This window comes from Schistocerca serialis, chromosome 1 (genome assembly GCF_023864345.2).
Source record: "Schistocerca serialis cubense isolate TAMUIC-IGC-003099 chromosome 1, iqSchSeri2.2, whole genome shotgun sequence".
NCBI classification, from domain to species: Eukaryota; Metazoa; Arthropoda; class Insecta; order Orthoptera; family Acrididae; genus Schistocerca; species Schistocerca serialis.
In genome coordinates, this window is record NC_064638.1 from 850,141,016 (window position 1) to 850,161,226 (window position 20,211).

The following is a 20,211-nucleotide window of genomic DNA, read 5'->3' on the forward strand; positions in this document are numbered from 1 at the left end:
TCAATAATTACAGATTTCTGTAGTTGTATATATAAGTTTGGATGTAGCTGTATTGCATTTATGTACTGATGGATATTGTGTGGTATGACTCCTGTAGTTGATAGGATAATTGGTACAATGTCAACTTTATCCTGATGCCACGTGTCCTTGACTTCCTCAGCCAGTTGGATGTATTTTTCAATTTTTTCTACTGTTTTCTTTTGTATAGTTGTTGTATTGGGTATTGATATTTCGATTAGTTGTGTTAATTTCTTCTTTTTATTGGCGAGTATGATGTCAGGTTTGTTATGTGTTGTTGTTTTATCTGTTATAATGGTTCTGTTCCAGTATAATTTGTATTCATCATACTCCAGTACATTTTGTGGTGCATACTTGTATGTGGGAACGTGTTGTTTTATAAGTTTATGTTGTAAGGCAAGCTGTTGATGTATTATTTTTGCTACATTGTCATGTCTTCTGGGGTATTCTGTATTTGCTAGTATTGTACATCCGCTTGTGATGTGATCTACTGTTTCTATTTGTTATTTGCGAAGTCTGCATTTATCTGTTGTGGTATTGGGATCTTTAATAATATGCTTGCTGTAATATCTGGTGTTTATTGTTTGATCCTGTATTGCAATCATGAATCCTTCCGTCTCACTGTATATATTGCCTTTTCTTAGCCATGTGTTGGATGCCTCTTGATCGATGTGTAGCTGTGTTAGATGATATGGGTGCTTGCCATGTAGTGTTTTCTTTTTCCAATTTACTTTCTTCGTATCTGTTGATGTTATGTGATCTAAAGGATTGTAGAAGTGGTTATGAAAATGCAGTGGTGTAGCCGATGTATTTATATGAGTGATTGCTTTGTGTATTTTGCTAGTTTCTGCTCGTTCTAAAAAGAATTTTCTTAAATTGTCTACCTGTCCATAATGTAGGTTTTTTATATCGATAAATCCCCTTCCTCCTTCCTTTCTGCTTAATGTGAATCTTTCTGTTGCTGAATGTATGTGACGTATTCTATATTTGTGGCATTGTGATCATGTAAGTGTATCGAGTGCTTCTAGGTCTGTGTTACTCCATTTCACTACTCCAAATGAAAAGGTCAATATAGGTATAGCGTAAGTATTTATAGCTTTTGTCTTGTTTCTTGCTGTCAATTTTGTTTTCAGTATTTTTTTAGTCTTTGTATACATTTTTCTTTTAGTTCTTCTTTAATATTTGTATTATCTATTCCTATTTTTTGTCTGTATCCTAGATATTTATAGGCATCTGTTTTTTCCATCGCTTCTATGCAGTCGCTGTGGTTATCCAATATGTAATCTTCTTGTTTAGTGTGTTTTCCCTTGACAATGCTATTTTTCTTACATTTGTCTGTTCCAAAAGCCATATTTATATCATTGCTGAATACTTCTGTTATCTTCAGTAATTGGTTCAGTTGCTGATTTGTTGCTGCCAGTAGTTTTAGATCATCCATGTATAGCAAATGTGTGATTTTGTGTGGGTATGTTCCAGTAATATTGTATCCATAATTTGTGTTATTTAGCATGTTGCATAGTGGGTTCAGAGCAAGGCAGAACCAGAAAGGACTTAATGAGTCTCCTTGGTATATTCCACGTTTAATCTGTATTGGCTGTGATGTGGTATTATTTGGATTTGTTTGGATATTAAGTGTGGTTTTCCAATTTTTCATTACTATGTTTAGGAACTGTATCAATTTAGGATCTACTTTGTATATTTCCAATATTTGTAGTAACCATGAGTGGGATACAATATCAAAAACTTTTTTGGTAATCAATGTATGCGTAGTGTAGCGACCTTTGTTTAGTTTTAGCTTGATATGTCACCTCTGCATCTATTATCAGTTGCTCTTTACATCCTCGTGCTCCTTTGCAACAGTCTTTTTGTTCTTCATTTATAATTTCGTTCTGTGTTGTATGTGTCATTAATTTCTGTGTAATGACTGAAGTTAATATTTTGTATATTGTTGGTAGGCATGTTATGGGGCGATATTTAGCTGGATTTGCTGTGTCTGCTTGATCTTTAGGTTTCAGTTAAGTTATTCCTTGTGTAAGTGTATCAGGGAATGTGTATGGGTCTGCAATGTAACTGTTAAATAATTTAGTTAGATGTGAATGTGTTGAGGTGAGCTTCTTTATTATTATTATTATTATTATTATTTGGGATGCGAGGCACTTGACATCATGGTCTTTAGTGACCTGATGAAAGAAGTCCGCATGCTATTCTCATGTCAGATAAAGGCTGTCCCCCACATGTGGAGTAGTTTATGATGCATAATGTCTGCCTCCCCTATCCAGCAATTTACAGATGAGGCCTGACAGTTCACAAAGTTTCAGAGCCCTTGTAACACTGGTGTCAGTATGTGTACGGATTGTGGGCACATCTCCAGCCAAACTGTGGGCTGCCCTGATATCAGTATATAACACACATGTAGCCAATATATGCTGAACCGAAAGTGGCACACCACGAACTTCACATAGCCAGAGATGGAAAATGTGCATTAAAGGGCTAAGTCCTATGCACAGTCTGGTTAGCAGCACTTTCTTCCATAACTATGGTGGATATGAATTACCACAATTTGTTTTATGCCACCTATAACGATTCACTTTCCCACTGACACATGATTCATCTATCAGATAATGATATGACAACAGGCAAGGGAATGGTACATCGACATACAACACCATCCCAACATGCTTCTTTGGCTGCTGTAAGGAGTTATGGATGAGCTGAATCACCTGATCTATTGGACAGATCTTGTGGATCACTTGCAGCACACTGAGTGAGTCAGAACAGATGAGAAACCTTGTACTGTGGTGTTGTGAATCCAGTCCAGTGCCGTCATAATGCCATATAAATTCACATCATAATCTGTACAATGTGCTGGAAGCCACACTTTGAAAACCCTATCAGAGGAAACAGCTGAACAACTGAGGGCATTCTTTTGCTGGGATCCATCTGTATAAACAACAATAAAACAGTGGTATGTACTTAAGACTACAGGAAACAAGAGCTGTAAAAACATAACCTGGAGTAGAAGTTTTCATGTACTGTGTAAAGCTTAAAATCACTGAGCCCCTGAAGACTCAAAGGTGGCAAGTTGTTCAATTCCTGGCTCTGTATTCAGAGTTAGATGCATTCAGATCCTAGAGACAGTAAGTATACTTTACCATGAATGGTTTGGTCAGCTGTGGCCACTTCCTGGAGCCGTTTACAGTTTGGGTGGATCACTGTGCTGTATGTGAATGACTGAGACAGTGCTGAAATTTTCTGGACCCATCGAGCCAGAAAGGGGTGCTGCCAAACCAAGAGTGGTGGTTCACCAGCTTCTGCACGCAGACTCTGGACTGGGCTGGTTCAATAGGCTCCTGGCAACACCCCAATGTCCTCATGGTGGACAGCGTCTAACATTTTGAGGTAGGAAATATGAGCTGGTCCATAAATCACACTGCCATTATCTAACAATGATCTGATAAATGCCTTATAAAACTGCAGGTGGTGGGATCTGTCAGCTCACAATGCCTTTCCGTTGACGCATTTCAAAACATTTAATGATCTGAAGCCCTTTGTTCATAGCTCTTTCAGGTATGGGCATCAGTTCAATTTAAGAGTCCAGCAAGAGGCCCTAAGACTGCACAGTGTCATTAAAATGTAAAACATTGTCCCGCATTGTTAGCTATGGTTGGTTAAAATTTCTATAAATACCATTAGAACTCACACACAGTCTTCTCTGGTGAAAACCTAAAATCATCTTTATTGGCAAAAGCTTCCAGCCTCCTAACAGTCTGCTATAGTTGCCTATTGTGGTCTTAATGTCCCGTCAACAACGAGGTCATTAGAGACAGAGCACACGCTGGGATTAGAGAAGAAAGGGAAAGGAAATCTGCCATGCCCTTTTAAAGGAATCATCCCTGCATTTGTCTGAAGCAATTTAAGGAAATCACAGAAAACCTTAATCAGGATGGCCAGATGCTGGTTTGAACCATCATCTTCCCGAATGCAAGTCCAGTGTGCTAACCACTGCGCCACCTTGCTTGGTCCTTGTTGCCTCATTATCATAATGATCGGAGGAGGAGCAGATTGCAAAGTCACCCACAAACAAACAGCATTGAGCAGGGCTCCTAAATGTGGAAGAGGTGCCATTGATATCGATTGCAAATTGACACCGAGTGCTCTGCCTTGGGAGACCCCATTCTCCTGAACACAGTCAGACAACGCACCACAGTGTGATATCAAAAGCACTGGTCCTCAAGAAGGATTGGATAAGAAGTGGCAGAATTCCACATATTCAATTCAATCATAAAATTGGCGAAGGATTTCACACCTCCCAAGTGGTGGTGGTGGTGGTGGTGGTGTATGCTTTTTCAGGGTCAAGAAACATCCCAACCAAATGGTTTCAAAGAGTAAAAGGGAATCCTGTATCATTGTCTGTGGTATAATTAAGTTGGCAAGGGAAGAATGGTAGCACCTGAAAATGCCCTGGGAGTGACACAGGCAACCTTGGGGTTCATAAAGAGACAGACAAGGTAGCAGTTGACTACATGCTCAAGAGTCTTACCCATAAAGCTAGAATGGACTACAATTTGGTAACTGTTAGGGTCTGTACGATCCTTGCCTGGTTTCCATAATGGAATTAACATTGGCTCATTCCCAGTTGTGGGGTACTGTCCATCAAACCTGATATGACAAACCAGATACAAGCTTGACTATGGTTTCAGGGTACAGATAACAGAGCATGGCATAATGAATCCGATCAGGTCATGGAGCATTGTCTGGCCACTAACAGAGCTGACTCCAGTTCCCATATGGAGAATGAAAGATTGTAGACCAACTCATTACACAAGAAGGAAAGCAGTCTCTTCACCTCCACAGTCCTATAGAACACCTCGAATGTATGAGTTCGTCCGTATGATGCTGTGATAGCTAAACATTCAGCCACGTGTTCAAGGTATGACCACCAACATTGCATTTCTCAACAAGGCCATGAAGAGAAGGCGTACTGCCTTTGCATGAAGCCTGCTTTACTTAGTTCCAAACTTCGTGCAGTGGACCAATTAACGGAAGTAAAAATTCCTTCCATTCTTTTATCACTCACTTGTGCCCTCGCATATCTGAAGACACCAAGGTTTCTGCAGTTGGATGGTGTTTGAATTTCTGTAAAGCTGTGCACCTGGTTCTGACTGCCGAGTGACATTCATCATTCCACCAAGTGACTGAGGTGGTTGCTATATGGGGGATGGAATCTGAGGCAGCTCACTGGATCTCAGATGTGATATGGTCCACTATCTCCTGGGCACAATCCTGTTATTGGAAGATGGCCTGCTGAATGTATCAACCAATTTGCCCTCTGAACCACCCATCTTTGTGGTCTTCTGTCGACCACCATTCGAGTCAGCAGACGAATCCACACAAGAAACTGGTCACTGGAATGCAAATCTGTGCACTGCTTCCCACTGAACTGAGTCAGTAAAAGCTCAGGAGTAAAAAAGGGTCAATGGCTGATGATGATCCCGTACCTCTGGAAATGTGATACCCGACCAGTGCAAAGAGGATGATATTCTCTGAATGGACAATGTACTCAATAATAAAAGCCTTAGAGCAAGTGGTAGCCAAGCCTTACAACACCCTGTGTGCACTGAAGTCTCCCACGAGGAGTAATGGCCAGGGCAGTGCCCAAATGAGTTCCGTCAATGCATTTCCATCCAACAGATCACGAGGTGGAAAATGTAAAGGACACAATGTGATATTAACTGGCTTAAGGACTTCCACTGCAACTATGTATGGCCATGGTAAGAGGGTCAGGAGAGGTATGGCATCTGCCACCAATGAAAACAGCCATTTCACCCTTAACCAGATCTTCAGTAACATTGTTCTTCCTATACGGGTGGTAGTGCCTTAGTGCAGGTGTGTCGCTGACTTAATATGAATTCTTGTAAGCAAGTGCAAAACAGTCTGTCCTGAGCCAGGAGCTGCAATTGTTCCAAACACAATTGGCATCCATAAAAGTTCCACTGCCACCCAGTCCCTGTGGAGCTACTGATTAGTGACAGTTGTCCTTGTCCTTACCCCTTGGCAGTGGTGATTTCGCCAGGAGGTCAAGGGGAACATCAAATGGTGCCCAACTCTTTGGTTCCTTCATGTGGATATCAACGCCCTCAACAGTAATATGACCATCAGAAAGGGAAAGTGCCAGTCGATCCGAAGATTTAGTTGCCACTTTTTAACAGCTTCCTGTGTGGCAATTATCCTTACTTGTGGGAGGAGTGTTTAATGGGCTGACTGTGTGCAGTGGTATGTGGCTGAAGTACCAAGACTGTTGCCAATGGCTCCCGAATTTCCAGTTAAAGTGTAGCTTTACCCCCCATAAGGAAATTGACAAGTGCACTTACATTTGAATCTGCAATCTGGGTTTGTTTGGAAACTTCACATTTGGTAACTGGTTTCTTCAGGGCCAATGCAATAGAAGTAGTAAACATTGGATGTTGGATAGCTTTGAAAGCTTATTTTAGCTTCACTGTAGAGTATGCATCTCCTAACTCTCAACTCCTGAATTTTTCTTTCCTCATTATAAATCCCGAACTACTTGCTCTGTACTGGGTTATCCCCAGAGCAGTCTATGCTTTCAGAGAAACTGTACATGAATTGACTGATCTGTGAGCTGAGACTCAGCAATTTCCAAAAGTAGACCTCCCACTACATGCCATAGTGGTATGACTGAATCTTTGACATTGGAAGCATCGCATTGGGTTGGGTTGGAATGATTGATTGGAAGACTGATACAGCCTGCAAGAATATTCAGGTAATTCTGGATGGTTGAACTTTAGAATAAATGTAGCAGTTTTTGTCCAATGTGCCATTAACTCTCCTCATCTAGTTCTGCACTTCTGTGACACCCTCTTTTTTTCCATTTTGCACGTAAATCCTCAGGTTTCATCTCCAATATATCGGAGCAGGTAACCACACATTTTCAGAAGTTAAGGGTGTTACGTAACTCGAGCACACCAGGATTGTTACCTTTACCCTTGCATCATCCCAGAAGCTTAAATACTTGGTGTGATATGGCAGTTTCAGCTATAAGTGTTCCATTACAAAGTCATTTATCACTTTTTATGGGACCAGCAATATCCCCCAATGCCTCTGCTCTCTTGATTACACCATAAGTGTTATGGTAAACTAGTGCCCAGTTACAATAATTCTGAGACTACTACTCAGAAGGACTGACCAACCAAGCTTTGTTGGGTGGGCATAGGTACTACTTGATACTAGATGGTGATGGATATTTGGTTTGTGGGGTGCTCAACTGCAACATTATTGGTGCCTGTATAAATTCTCAATCTTTTGACTGTCCAGTCTCGCCACTTTCCCAAACAATAATGAAAACACAAATACCCAGCCTCAGTGCAGAGAAAATCCCTGACATCCTGGAATCGAAATAACAGTACAGTCATCCCGTCGGGAGCAGAAATGAATTTATGTCACTTAATAGGGATCCCACAAGGTGCTAGGGAAAGAAACGTTGGCAAAAAAAAGCTCCATGAGCCTAAGCAAGCCTTATAGAACGGAGAGGGGGGCAGGTGCTTCCAGAGTTTGCCCAGTAGTGTTTTACCTCAACAACCATTCACCTCATCGGCAGATAGTATACTTTGAGATTGAAAGTTTCTTTTGTAGATGTGTGTACCTTCCTTGCAGTTCACAGACCAGGTAGAGAAGCCAAGACCTCATTCTCCAAAAAACACAACATTCCACCACTGCACATAATAGTGGTCCCTTGATTATGCCTAGGGTTTATGGTAGGAGAGATCTCACTGAGCTGGCCATTTCCCAGAACAGGAAACCCGGTGTCACCAGGCCTGTACCAACCACTGCAGGTGGAGCTTCCAGGGAGGAGGGGGGGGGGAGGGGGGGGGGGACCACAACCCTCACACCATATAGTTGTGAGACTTTCTTCATCAGTCCCCTCCACTGAGGTCTGTCCTGTTTGGGTGATCTTGCCAGTAGCTGCACAACCATCAACATAGCTCTCAGTGTCACTGAGGCACCCAAACCCTCCCACCCAGCACTAATGGTGCCTATAGTAAGGTGCTGTTCCTGGGAGGGACTGAACCAGGGGCCTATATCTCAAACTGATACACTTACCATTATCCATCATCCCTGAAAATTCGTAACGTCAGGGAATCACCCTGTATTTCCAACATGAGTGAGCTTCTGAACTATATGTTCTCGGTTTTCACAGAAGTAATTTAATAACATTTCACATTAAATCATGGCATGTCCACTACTTAAACTGTAACCACCCCAAATTAATTGTTCGATGATTAAAGTACCCTCTGATGATGACAGTATTATCGAGGAACTTAAGAAAGTGACCTGAGGGTTTCTCTTAAGTCTTCATTTGCATCTGGAGATCAGTCTTGCGTTCAACAGAAAGATCCACATACTGAGTCTTTCCCAAACAACACTGCATGCAGCTTGGACTTTATCTCTGTAGATTTGAGTTTGTCTACTACAAAAAAATACATCACCACCATCTGCATTAGCTTATTCTTTCAATATACACTTAAATTTTCCCCAAAAGTCCCATCTTGTCAGTGGTGGCAGGGTGGGGGACATTAATTTGCCCCCCCCCCCCCTTTGTAGCAGCCTCCAATGGGTAGTGCACACATGACCCATTGAGGGGAGGGAGCCTACAGTTCTCAAATTTATGGTGCAAGTCTAGGAAGTTGCAGCCCTTGCTGCCAATTCCCTAAGGGGTACCACTATTTCTCTTACATTTGAGCAGCTGACCCTACCCCTTTTATGTTTGCCTCCACGTAACACAGGATGCAGGAGATAATCCCAACAGGTAAAATGAGGCAAACTGCCTTAGTTTCCATGGGAGACACCACCACCATTACTTAGGGTAGGTAGGTATCGCACCTTAAGTTCTCACTGGTTTCTGCCTTTCCCCTCAAGTGGACAAGTAGTGGTAAATTGTGTACTTCCTGCAGGAGACAGTATCCACAGAAGAGGCTAGCACTTTAAGTACCTCTAGTATTTCTGGTACATGACACTTGGGAATCTTCCCATCACATCCATTTGCTGCAGCTTCCAATTGTGTGATAGCATTTCAGAGTGATTTACAGCTGCTTATGAACTTCAACTAAATCATTCCACACATGAAACAGCCTTCACAGTGGGGCTGCATTGTGGCTATTGCAATGTTTCACAAGACGGCAAATAAAAATTAAGTCTTATATAAAGTTTTAAGTAACTTCATTTTTGAAAGGAATTTATTGACACGGTTTCACTATGACAGGAGATACCATAAGCCATCTTATGTACGTATATGTAAGTAAACAGAGGTTGAAAATCCACAGGCTTTACATTTAGCTGGCTTTGTGATGCCTTCTACAATGTGTCATATATGAGCACTGTTGTGTCACTTAACCTCACTAAAGCAATGAAAATTTCTGATGTACAGTAAAGGACATCATCTGCTTATAGTAGCTAACAATGCAATGATAATTTGCATGAAGCACTACAAGATATTCCACTTGTGTTCAGCAGTGTGTGTCGTTTCAATGTCATAAGCCACCTGCACACTTTGGAAGGTGTGTATAACAACATCTTAAGCAGAGCTTTTACTGCTAAATACACTGATCATTGAGATTCAATCCTGTGTGTTCACATGTTCTGAATCACTTGCATTTCTTCCTGAGAGAGCACTTAAAAGAGCATGTCTATTCTATTACTCAGTGAATGTGGAGGGAAACTGGTGGTGAACATCCATGCTGCTCTTTAAATGTGGGTGGCACTGTGTTGCTAACAGTTTAGAGAAGCACGACACAGCAAATAGCTAATTATTTGCAGATGCAAGGTGCTCATTTTCAGCATTTTCTACCTACTGCAGTAGTTGGATAGAACTGCCAAACTGTATTAAATGAGGGTACTTTTAGGCATGATTATATTGTTGCCGCATTTTCATTCTTTGACATCCATTTCCTACCAAAAATACACACGGCATGAAAATTTGTAGACGGCTTGGTATTGTTAGCAGGCAAAGAATAATCAAGTTGTGAAATCTTATTGCATGCTTAACTGCTTGTATGATTACTTCACACATCAAGAACTCTGCATGAATTCCTTACCCTTGTTTGTTGTTTTGTTATGAATTCTTACACTCTCGTTTTCCTTTTAGAATTGTGTGCATCATTTTTGGCAGCTGTATTTTCTCCCCACTTTTTTTAATGGTAGTTTCCATTTTTTCATACATTTCTGACACATCCTGTTAACCTGAAAATGAGTATTGTCCCCTCTACTGAATGTTTTCTTTTACAAATATCTGTGTCTGTAGTGAGCACTTCATAATTCTTTCACTCACCTTTCTTATCCTCTGACTACAAACAAGATTTAAACATGTAAGCATCAGTGATAAGGCAGATGATTTCTATGTATTTCTGTCTCGGGATGCAAACAGCAGCAATTCAGGTGTTTTACTGGAAGTGATTTTTTTTATATGGCTGATGTTCAGTACACAAAGTTTTTTCTTCTTTCTTGATCACTGAGAAATGCTTTACACCTTCTCACATACATTAATACCAGCCAACTTAGCCATCAGGGAAAAAGGTAGTCATGTCATATTGCTTGGATTTTGCTGTACCTAAACCACTCAACATAATTTTGATCAACATATTGGTTATAGTTGTCCATGAACAGCTATATTACATATCTCTGTGCAACATAGCAACTGCTAAAATGTTTCTGTGGAAGTGAAACAAATTATTTTGTATAGCAACATGCAGACATAAAGATGAAGTATATGTATAGTACACTACAGGCTCCGATATTTTTAATAAACAACTGCATCACTATGCAGAAAGGCTATATAAAGTAACACAGATCAGTTCCTCTTTCCGGTAAATAGCAAAGAAGAAATGTCTGAAATGATGTCCAAATTACTGAAGAACTTAGAGAAAAACCTGGTTGTAAGTAGAGCACTAACATTAGTATTATCAGCTTTTGAAATAACAAAGCTGTTGCAAAACTTTCATTTTCACATGAATGACTTTTGTGCTACATACAGTACTTTAAGAACATTAATATGAACCATCTTAAGGTAATTGTAGCAAAATTTTTCTGTATGTAAAAATGTTACAGTAAATTCTATGAGTAAACATTGTGTGTACAGTGGGCTCCAAAAACTTCAGTTTGGGTTTAAGGGAAATATGAGGCATCAAGATTTCTATGAATGTTATATCTGGAAATAATAACTGTACCAAACAATTTTAACTTTCCTCCATTACCATATCATAAATGACAAATACTTCAATCATGAAATCTTGCTTTTCTATGAACCTGAAACTCTCAGAACCCATAGCATCATCTTTTCTACATATTAATATAATTCCACATATTCACACCACCATTGTGTGTTATATCACAAAATCAAGTATATTTTACCCATTTTCTCCCTTCATGGCTGTTTAAACACACAACGACTTTTTAAATACTGACGAATTACAAACGTAAAATTGGTTTTAGAAACGCCCTTCACTCCAAGTGAACCACTTAGTAAATGAAAATAGAAGACAGCCACCAAGCAGCGGCAATGTAACATTTGGAAGTACCTTTATGGTACACATTTGAAGTGTTTAATATCTATTAGACATATTTGTTATATCTCATTTATAGTTTCTTTTATTTAGATCTGGAAATCTGCTCAATTCAGTCATTACATCTAGAAACCTTAGTCTCCCCAACATGAAGTTCCAATTTTCTTTGGCCTCAAAACGCCACTGTGCTCCATGTCTTATTAGGATGCATCACCTAAAGCAATCACTGTACAATACGACAAATCCCACCTTACATGAGCTCTACGTCAGAGAGGATATCATTGAAAGTACCTAACACATCTGTGGTGCCAAACACTTAGAACCATCACTACGAAGGGGTTGTTTTCAACAAAAAGTTACAAGTTGGTAAAAAAGAAGTAACTTAATCATTAAATATGTGTCACCATTTTCTCTCTTCCACTTCTGACACAGCTGCATTAATGGAATTTTTCCTCCAATTTATGAAAGATTTTCCACAACTTCCTATCTTTAGCTCACTGGACACTCGAGACCTGCACTGTTGCTCACATCATTATCAGCCTCAATATAATCACTACCACCGCATTCCATCTCAGGATTAAATGGAAAATTTCAGATTTCTTCAATTGTATATGCTCAATTTACAATATTTTGTTTTGTGTTTCCTCTGAGACAGCATGCCTCCTTTACATTAATCTATGCCGGACTGGGTGCACAAAATAAATGTATTCTTTTAAAAGAATCAGTTTTTATCATGATGACAGTAGTTAAATGTTTCATACTGCCTTGGTGACAGATATTAATGCCATTTTTTATATTTGAAGTGTCCATCAGGTAATCTGATATATGAATATGAATACTCATACAAACACTTAAGAGAGTTCTTTAGGTTTGTGTGTGTGTGTGTGTGTGTGTGTGTGTGTGTGTGTGTGTGTGTGTGTGTGTTGGGGGGGAAGGAATTATAATTACTTCTATAACAGTTTCTAAAATATTTGCTTCAGTTCATTTGCATGTGCCATAGACATGAAAATAGTTTGTAGACATTCAAAATTTAGATGAAGTAGGTTCATGTACTCTAGATGAAAGTGTTAAGCTACTTAGAAAGGAAGTCAAAGAACTAACAAAGGCATGTATGAAACATGCTGTCTTTCCAACTGTGTGTATATATGTTTCAAATATTACCAATTCATTTAAGGACCAATCTTTAATGTTTCTGAATTTTTATAAGTGAGTTTACAGAAATGCTTTTTAAAAATTATTTTAGTTTAGTGTTACTTGCCTGTTCTCTGAGTAGTAGTTTCAGGAGTAGGGACATTGAGACCAGATAAGAAGTTCTGAAGATCACTGAGCTGAATTGCTGGAGGATTAACTGAAAGAAACATCACGAATCTTATGAAGGAGGTAATATCTACAATAGGCAAGAGGAATATTTCACTTACCAGAGAACACGAAAAAAAGAGTATGGGAATTACTGGGGAACTGCAATTAGCTTTCAGAAGTTATAACCTGTTCGTAAGAGTTGTGAACACAAAACAAAATACTGTAAATATCTTTAACATAAATTGTGAACATACTTTTATCTCAGTCATCATTATGGAAACTACTACATGGTTACAACTCAACAGAAAGTAAAAGCACAGAAACTAATGCTGAGGAAGTCACACAAACTATTACAGTGAGGACACATGACTAGTTTGAATTTCCTATCCATGAATAGGTCATCCTACTATGGGCTTATACTGGAGCTACTCACTGGCAAGTGGTAATCAATCAGACACATAAATGTACAATGGAGAGGAATTTTTTTAAAGTGAAACATTTTTGGTAATATGGTGCGCTGTAAAAGCAATGGATTTAAAAGAACTACCAATGAAAACAAAATTTAAAAAAACTGCACTGAGTTCCAAATACTATACCTGGGATGTCAGGCATGTAGTCAATATGTCCATCAACTGTTAAGCCTTTCATTTATTCCAATGAAGTATTTACATCAAATGGAACAGTGTGCAAACATTCCCTTACACGGTACTTTCTTGATCTGAAACTACCGATCGTAAGTGGTATATAATAACAGAAATTTGTTTGTATACAATGATGCAAGGGCTTAACATTTTTAACACTGTTGTAGTGAGGTATGTACACAAGCCACACAATACTTTGGGATGAAGAACAGCATACCCATAACATGTGGATCAACTGCAGCTTCTGTAATTACTTGGGACCAGAAAAACATAGCACTATATTTGTCGAAATTTGCAATTCCCTAAAGCAGTGTGCCACAATTTAAAAAACTCAAAAAACTGCCTCTAAAAATGATATGATTTCAGAGTACTGATAAGTACAAAACAATTTGCATGAGTTAAACAGATGCCTGCAGCAAAATGCATAGTGTTGAAATCTGGTGATGGAAGAGTAACTGGTTGGAATCTCCTTTCTGCTTAGTTAAATTTAAGTTCTCTATATCTCTCATGTGGAAATTATAACAAATACTGAACCACAATTTTCCAATGTAAGTAATATTTCATTTTCAATTTATGTCATATGAAGCAACATGTGAAATAGGCATGTGAAAATGACATGTACACCAGTAACACTCCAAAATAATTTTCACTCTGCAGCAGAAACTCCCTCACATATTAAAATGCGATTCTTCTGCTGGGAAGTTTCATCAGTAATACCAGTGCATTTCATATACTCTGTTCTCCATGGTACAAATAAATCGTGAACAGTGGAGGTATTAAATGTTGTTGTGGTCTTCAGTCCAGAGACTGGTTTGATGCAGCTCTCTATGCCACCCTATCCTGGGCAAGCTACTTCATCTCTAAGTACCTATTGCAACCTACATCCTTCTGAATCTGCTTACTGTATTCATCTCTGTCTCCCTCTCCAATTTTTACCCTCCACACTGCCCTCCAATACTAAATTAGTGATCCCTTGATGCCTCATAACATGTCCTACCAACCTATCCCTTCTTCTAGTCAAGTTGTGTCACAACTTCCTCTTCTCCTGAATTCTATTCAGTACCTCCTCGTTAGTTACGTGATCTATCCATCTAATCTTCAGCATTATTCTGAAGCACCACATCTCGAAAGCCTGTATTATCTTTTTGTCTAAACTACTTATTGTCCATGTTTCACCTCCATACATGGCTACACTCCATACTTTCAGAAAAGACTTCCTGACAAATCTATACTCTGTCAACAAATCTCTATTGTTCAGAAACACTTTCCTTGTCATTGCCAGTCTACATTTTATATCTTCTCTACTTCGACCATCATCAGTTATTTTGCTCCCCAAATAGCAAAACTCATCTACTACCTTAAGTGTCTCATTTCCTGATTTAATTCAACTATATTCCATTATCCTCGTTTTGCTTTTGTTGATGTTCATCTTATATCCTCCTTTCAAGCACTGTACATTCTGTTCAACTGCTCTTCCAGGTCCTTTGCTGTCTCTGAGAGAATTACAATGTCATAAATACTGAGGAAAAAAAACAAATTTGCAGTTGACTAGATCTCTCTGTAAATAATATCCAGCTTTTCTAATTTTTGTGTATTATAATCTACTAAATGGCTACTGTGATGGATAATCTTGTGCATACGATCACCATACTTTGTGAAGGCTGTATCTCCCAGTCCCGCTGGTAATGTAAAGTTTCAGTCTCACTATTATCATGATCCGGAACACCAGGTATTACTGCTGACTGTTGGAATGGACACGTTTCTCCCCTCATTTGTAGCTGGTGGTTGTTACATTTTTTAGCGCCTACTGTAAATAAGTGTTTGCTGAACAGATCACCTTGACAATCTGTTACACTATAAAGTTTGTAGTCTCAAAACATAGCACACATGCAGATTTACTGTCTAAATTAAGGAGATAATATTTATTTTGGGTTTTTATCTTATCTGGTGTAATGTTGGTTTCATGTTTAACTTCTTGCACTCGACATTGGGGGGGGGGGAGGGGGGGGGGGGGGAAATCTTAAAAAAAAATTAATTTGTGGTCTATGTTCTTGATAACCCCCCATGAACCATGGACCTTGCCGTTGGTGGGGAGGCTTGCGTGCCTCAGCGATACAGATAGCCGTACCGTAGGTGCAACCACAACGGAGGGGTATCTGTTGAGAGGCCAGACAAACGTGTGGTTCCTGAAGAGGGGCAGCAGCCTTTTCTGTAGTTGCAAGGGCAACAGTCTGGATGATTGACTGATCTGGCCTTGTAACATTAACCAAAACGGCCTTGCCGTGCTGGTACTGCGAACGGCTGAAAGCAAGGGGAAACTACAGCCGTAATTTTTCCCGAGGGCATGCAGCTTTACTGTATGATTACATGATGATGGCGTCCTCTTGGGTAAAATATTCCGGAGGTAAAATAGTCCCCCATTCGGATCTCCGGGCGGGGACTACTCAAGAGGATGTCGTTATCAGGAGAAAGAAAACTGGCGTTCTACGGATCGGAGCGTGGAATGTGAGATCCCTTAATCGGGCAGGTAGGTTAGAAAATTTAAAAAGGGAAATGGATAGGTTGAAGCTAGATATAGTGGGAATTAGTGAAGTTCGGTGGCAGGAGGAACAAGACTTCTGGTCAGGTGACTACAGGGTTATAAACACAAAATCAAATAGGGGTAATGCAGGAGTAGGTTTAATAATGAATAGGAAAATAGGAATGCGGGTAAGCTACTACAAACAGCATAGTGAACGCATTATTGTGGCCAAGATAGATACGAAGCCCACACCTACTACAGTAGTACAAGTTTATATGCCAACTAGCTCTGCAGATGACGAAGAAATTGAAGAAATGTATGATGAAATAAAAGAAATTATTCAGATTGTGAAGGGAGACGAAAATTTAATAGTCATGGGTGACTGGAATTCGAGTGTAGGAAAAGGGAGAGAAGGAAACATAGTAGGTGAATATGGATTGGGGGACAGAAATGAAAGAGGAAGCCGCCTGGTAGAATTTTGCACAGAGCACAACATAATCATAACTAACACTTGGTTTAAGAATCATGAAAGAAGGTTGTATACATGGAAGAACCCTGGAGATACTAAAAGGTATCAGATAGATTATATAATGGTAAGACAGAGATTTAGGAACCAGGTTTTAAATTGTAAGACATTTCCAGGGGCAGATGTGGACTCTGACCACAATCTATTGGTTATGACCTGTAGATTAAAACTGAAGAAACTGCAAAAAGGTGGGAATTTAAGGAGATGGGACCTGGATAAACTAAAAGAACCAGAGGTTGTACAGAGATTCAGGGAGAGCATAAGGGAGCAATTGACAGGAATGGGGGAAATAAATACAGTAGAAGAAGAATGGGTAGCTTTGAGGGATGAAGTAGTGAAGGCAGCAGAGGATCAAGTAGGTAAAAAGACGAGGGCTAGTAGAAATCCTTGGGTAACAGAAGAAATATTGAATTTAATTGATGAAAGGAGAAAATATAAAAATGCAGTAAGTGAAACAGGCAAAAAGGAATACAAACGTCTCAAAAATGAGATCGACAGGAAGTGCAAAATGGCTAAGCAGGGATGGCTAGAGGACAAATGTAAGGATGTAGAGGCCTATCTCACTAGGGGTAAGATAGATACCGCCTACAGGAAAATTAAAGAGACCTTTGGAGATAAGAGAACGACTTGTATGAATATCAAGAGCTCAGATGGAAACCCAATTCTAAGCAAAGAAGGGAAAGCAGAAAGGTGGAAGGAGTATATAGAGGGTCTATACAAGGGCGATGTACTTGAGGACAATATTATGGAAATGGAAGAGGATGTAGATGAAGATGAAATGGGAGATATGATACTGCGTGAAGAGTTTGACAGAGCACTAAAAGACCTGAGTCGAAACAAGGCCCCCGGAGTAGACAATATTCCATTGGAACTACTGACGGCCGTGGGAGAGCCAGTCCTGACAAAACTCTACCATCTGGTGAGCAAGATGTATGAAACAGGCGAAATACCCACAGACTTCAAGAAGAATATAATAATTCCAATCCCAAAGAAAGCAGGTGTTGACAGATGTGAAAATTACCGAACTATCAGCTTAATAAGTCACAGCTGCAAAATACTAACACGAATTCTTTACAGACGAATGGAAAAACTAGTAGAAGCCAACCTCGGGGAAGATCAGTTTGGATTCCGTAGAAACACTGGAACACGTGAGGCAATACTGACCTTACGACTTATCTTAGAAGAAAGATTAAGGAAAGGCAAACCTACGTTTCTAGCATTTGTAGACTTAGAGAAAGCTTTTGACAATGTTGACTGGAATACTCTCTTTCAAATTCTAAAGGTGGCAGGGGTAAAATACAGGGAGCGAAAGGCTATTTACAATTTGTACAGAAACCAGATGGCAGTTATAAGAGTCGAGGGACATGAAAGGGAAGCAGTGGTTGGGAAGGGAGTAAGACAGGGTTGTAGCCTCTCCCCGATGTTGTTCAATCTGTATATTGAGCAAGCAGTAAAGGAAACAAAAGAAAAATTCGGAGTAGGTATTAAAATTCATGGAGTAGAAATAAAAACTTTGAGGTTCGCCGATGACATTGTAATTCTGTCAGAGACAGCAAAGGACTTGGAAGAGCAGTTGAATGGAATGGACAGTGTCTTGAAAGGAGGATATAAGATGAACATCAACAAAAGCAAAACAAGGATAATGGAATGTAGTCGAATTAAGTCGGGTGATGCTGAGGGAATTAGATTAGGAAATGAGGCACTTAAAGTAGTAAAGGAGTTTCGCTATTTGGGGAGCAAAATAACTGATGATGGTCGAAGTAGAGAGGATATAAAATGTAGGCTGGCAATGGCAAGGAAAACGTTTCTGAAGAAGAGAAATTTGTTAACATCCAGTATTGATTTAAGTGTCAGGAAGTCATTTCTGAAAGTATTCGTATGGAGTGTAGCCATGTATGGAAGTGAAACATGGACGATAAATAGTTTGGACAAGAAGAGAATAGAAGCTTTCGAAATGTGGTGCTACAGAAGAATGCTGAAGATTAGATGGGTAGATCACATAACTAATGAGGAAGTATTGAATAGGATTGGGGAGAAGAGAACTTTGTGGCACAACTTGACCAGAAGAAGGGATCGGTTGGTAGGACATGTTCTGAGGCATCAAGGGATCACCAATTTAGTAATGGAGGGGAGCGTGGAGGGTAAAAATCATAGAGGGAGACCAAGAGATGAATACACTAAGCAGATTCAGAAGGATGTAGGTTGCAGTAGGTACTGGGAGATGAAAAAGCTTGCACAGGATAGAGTAGCATGGAGAGCTGCATCAAACCAGTCTCAGGACTGAAGACCACAACAACAACAACAACGTTCTTGATAAATCACTAAACTGTCTCCTGAAAAGCTTCAAAGCAGAAAAACATAGCTGCATAGATATCTTTTTACATTCACTGTATTGATCTCCATAAACGATTAGATAAATAGTGCTAGGGATTTTTATTATTTGTCCAATAAGCATACAATAGCTCAAGACACTTTTATTAGGGTATTTTCTACAAATTCATCTACTGTTTTGGCCTCAGTGCCAGAGATTATTACTGGAGTTTGCACTTGGCCATCATCTGTTCATACATGCCACCACATTTATGAAAAAAAAGGAGGGGGGGGGGGGGGGTAGCAAAGCAGTATTGGCCACTCTCTAAAGACAACTTGCTTAGTGGGACATCCACTGGCAACACTAAAACCGGTGACCATGACCCCAGAAGGCTTAGTATTTAACGTTGAGTCTATAGTGGTACATGGCTGTGAGCATAAACAAACTACAAGTTTGAGCGCCAGAGGAGAGAGGAGCAGTGTATGGAAATTTTTGAATTCTTGTGGTAGCTTACTGAAAACGGATGCAGCAGTATACTGCACACCTTTCTGCACAAGAGTCAAGGTAGTGCGATCCAAATGCAAATTGGATTTCTGCCTAGTATTAACTGAGTGAAAGCTGCTAGGTCTTGGGAATAAGCTACTATTATTAACAAGAAATGGGAGTAAAGAATATATACCGGGTGATCAAAAAGTCAGTATAAATTTGAAAACTTAATAAACCATGGAATAATGTAGACAGAGAGGTAAAAATTGACACACATGCTTGGAATGACATGGGGTTTTATTAGAACAAAAAAAAAAAAAAAAACCATATTGCTAGACGCGTGAAAGATCTCTTGCGCACATCTATTGGTGATGATCACGTGCTCAGCCGCCACTTTCATCATGCTTGGCCTCCCAGGTCCCCAGACCTCAGTCTGTGGCTTTGGGGTTACCTGAAGTCGCAAGTGCATCGTGATCGACCGACATGTCTAGGGATGCTGAAAGATAACATCCGACGCCAAGGCCTCACCATGACTCTGGACATGCTTTACAGTGCTGTTAACAACATTATTCCTCGGCTACAGCTGTTGTTGAGGAATGATGGTGGATATATTGAGCATTTCCTGTAAAGAACATCATCTTTGCTTTGTCTTACTTTGTTATGCTAATTATTGCTATTCTGATCAGATGAAGCGCCATATGTCGGACATTTTTTGAACATTGTATTTTTTTCGTTCTAATAAAACCCCATGTCATTTTAAGCATGTGTGTCAATTTGTACCTCTCTATCTACATTATTCCGTGATTTATTCAGTCTTCAAATTTATACTGACTTTT

General features: G+C 39.6%; 1 protein-coding gene across 3 annotated transcripts in view; it reads right to left on the reverse strand.

The window, feature by feature from the left end:
• Positions 1 to 20,211, reverse strand: part of LOC126485188 (proteasomal ubiquitin receptor ADRM1-B) — a 110,882-nt gene that overhangs the window by 18,092 nt on the left and 72,579 nt on the right. For 2 of the 3 annotated variants that reach the window (XM_050108858.1, XM_050108857.1), the window contains exon 6: positions 12,850 to 12,939. The exons of the other annotated variant lie outside the window; for it this stretch is intronic. In XM_050108858.1, coding sequence (XP_049964815.1) covers positions 12,850 to 12,939 — 90 coding nt within the window. The remainder of the gene's footprint in view (positions 1 to 12,849; positions 12,940 to 20,211) is intronic. 3 annotated transcript variants of the gene reach the window in all.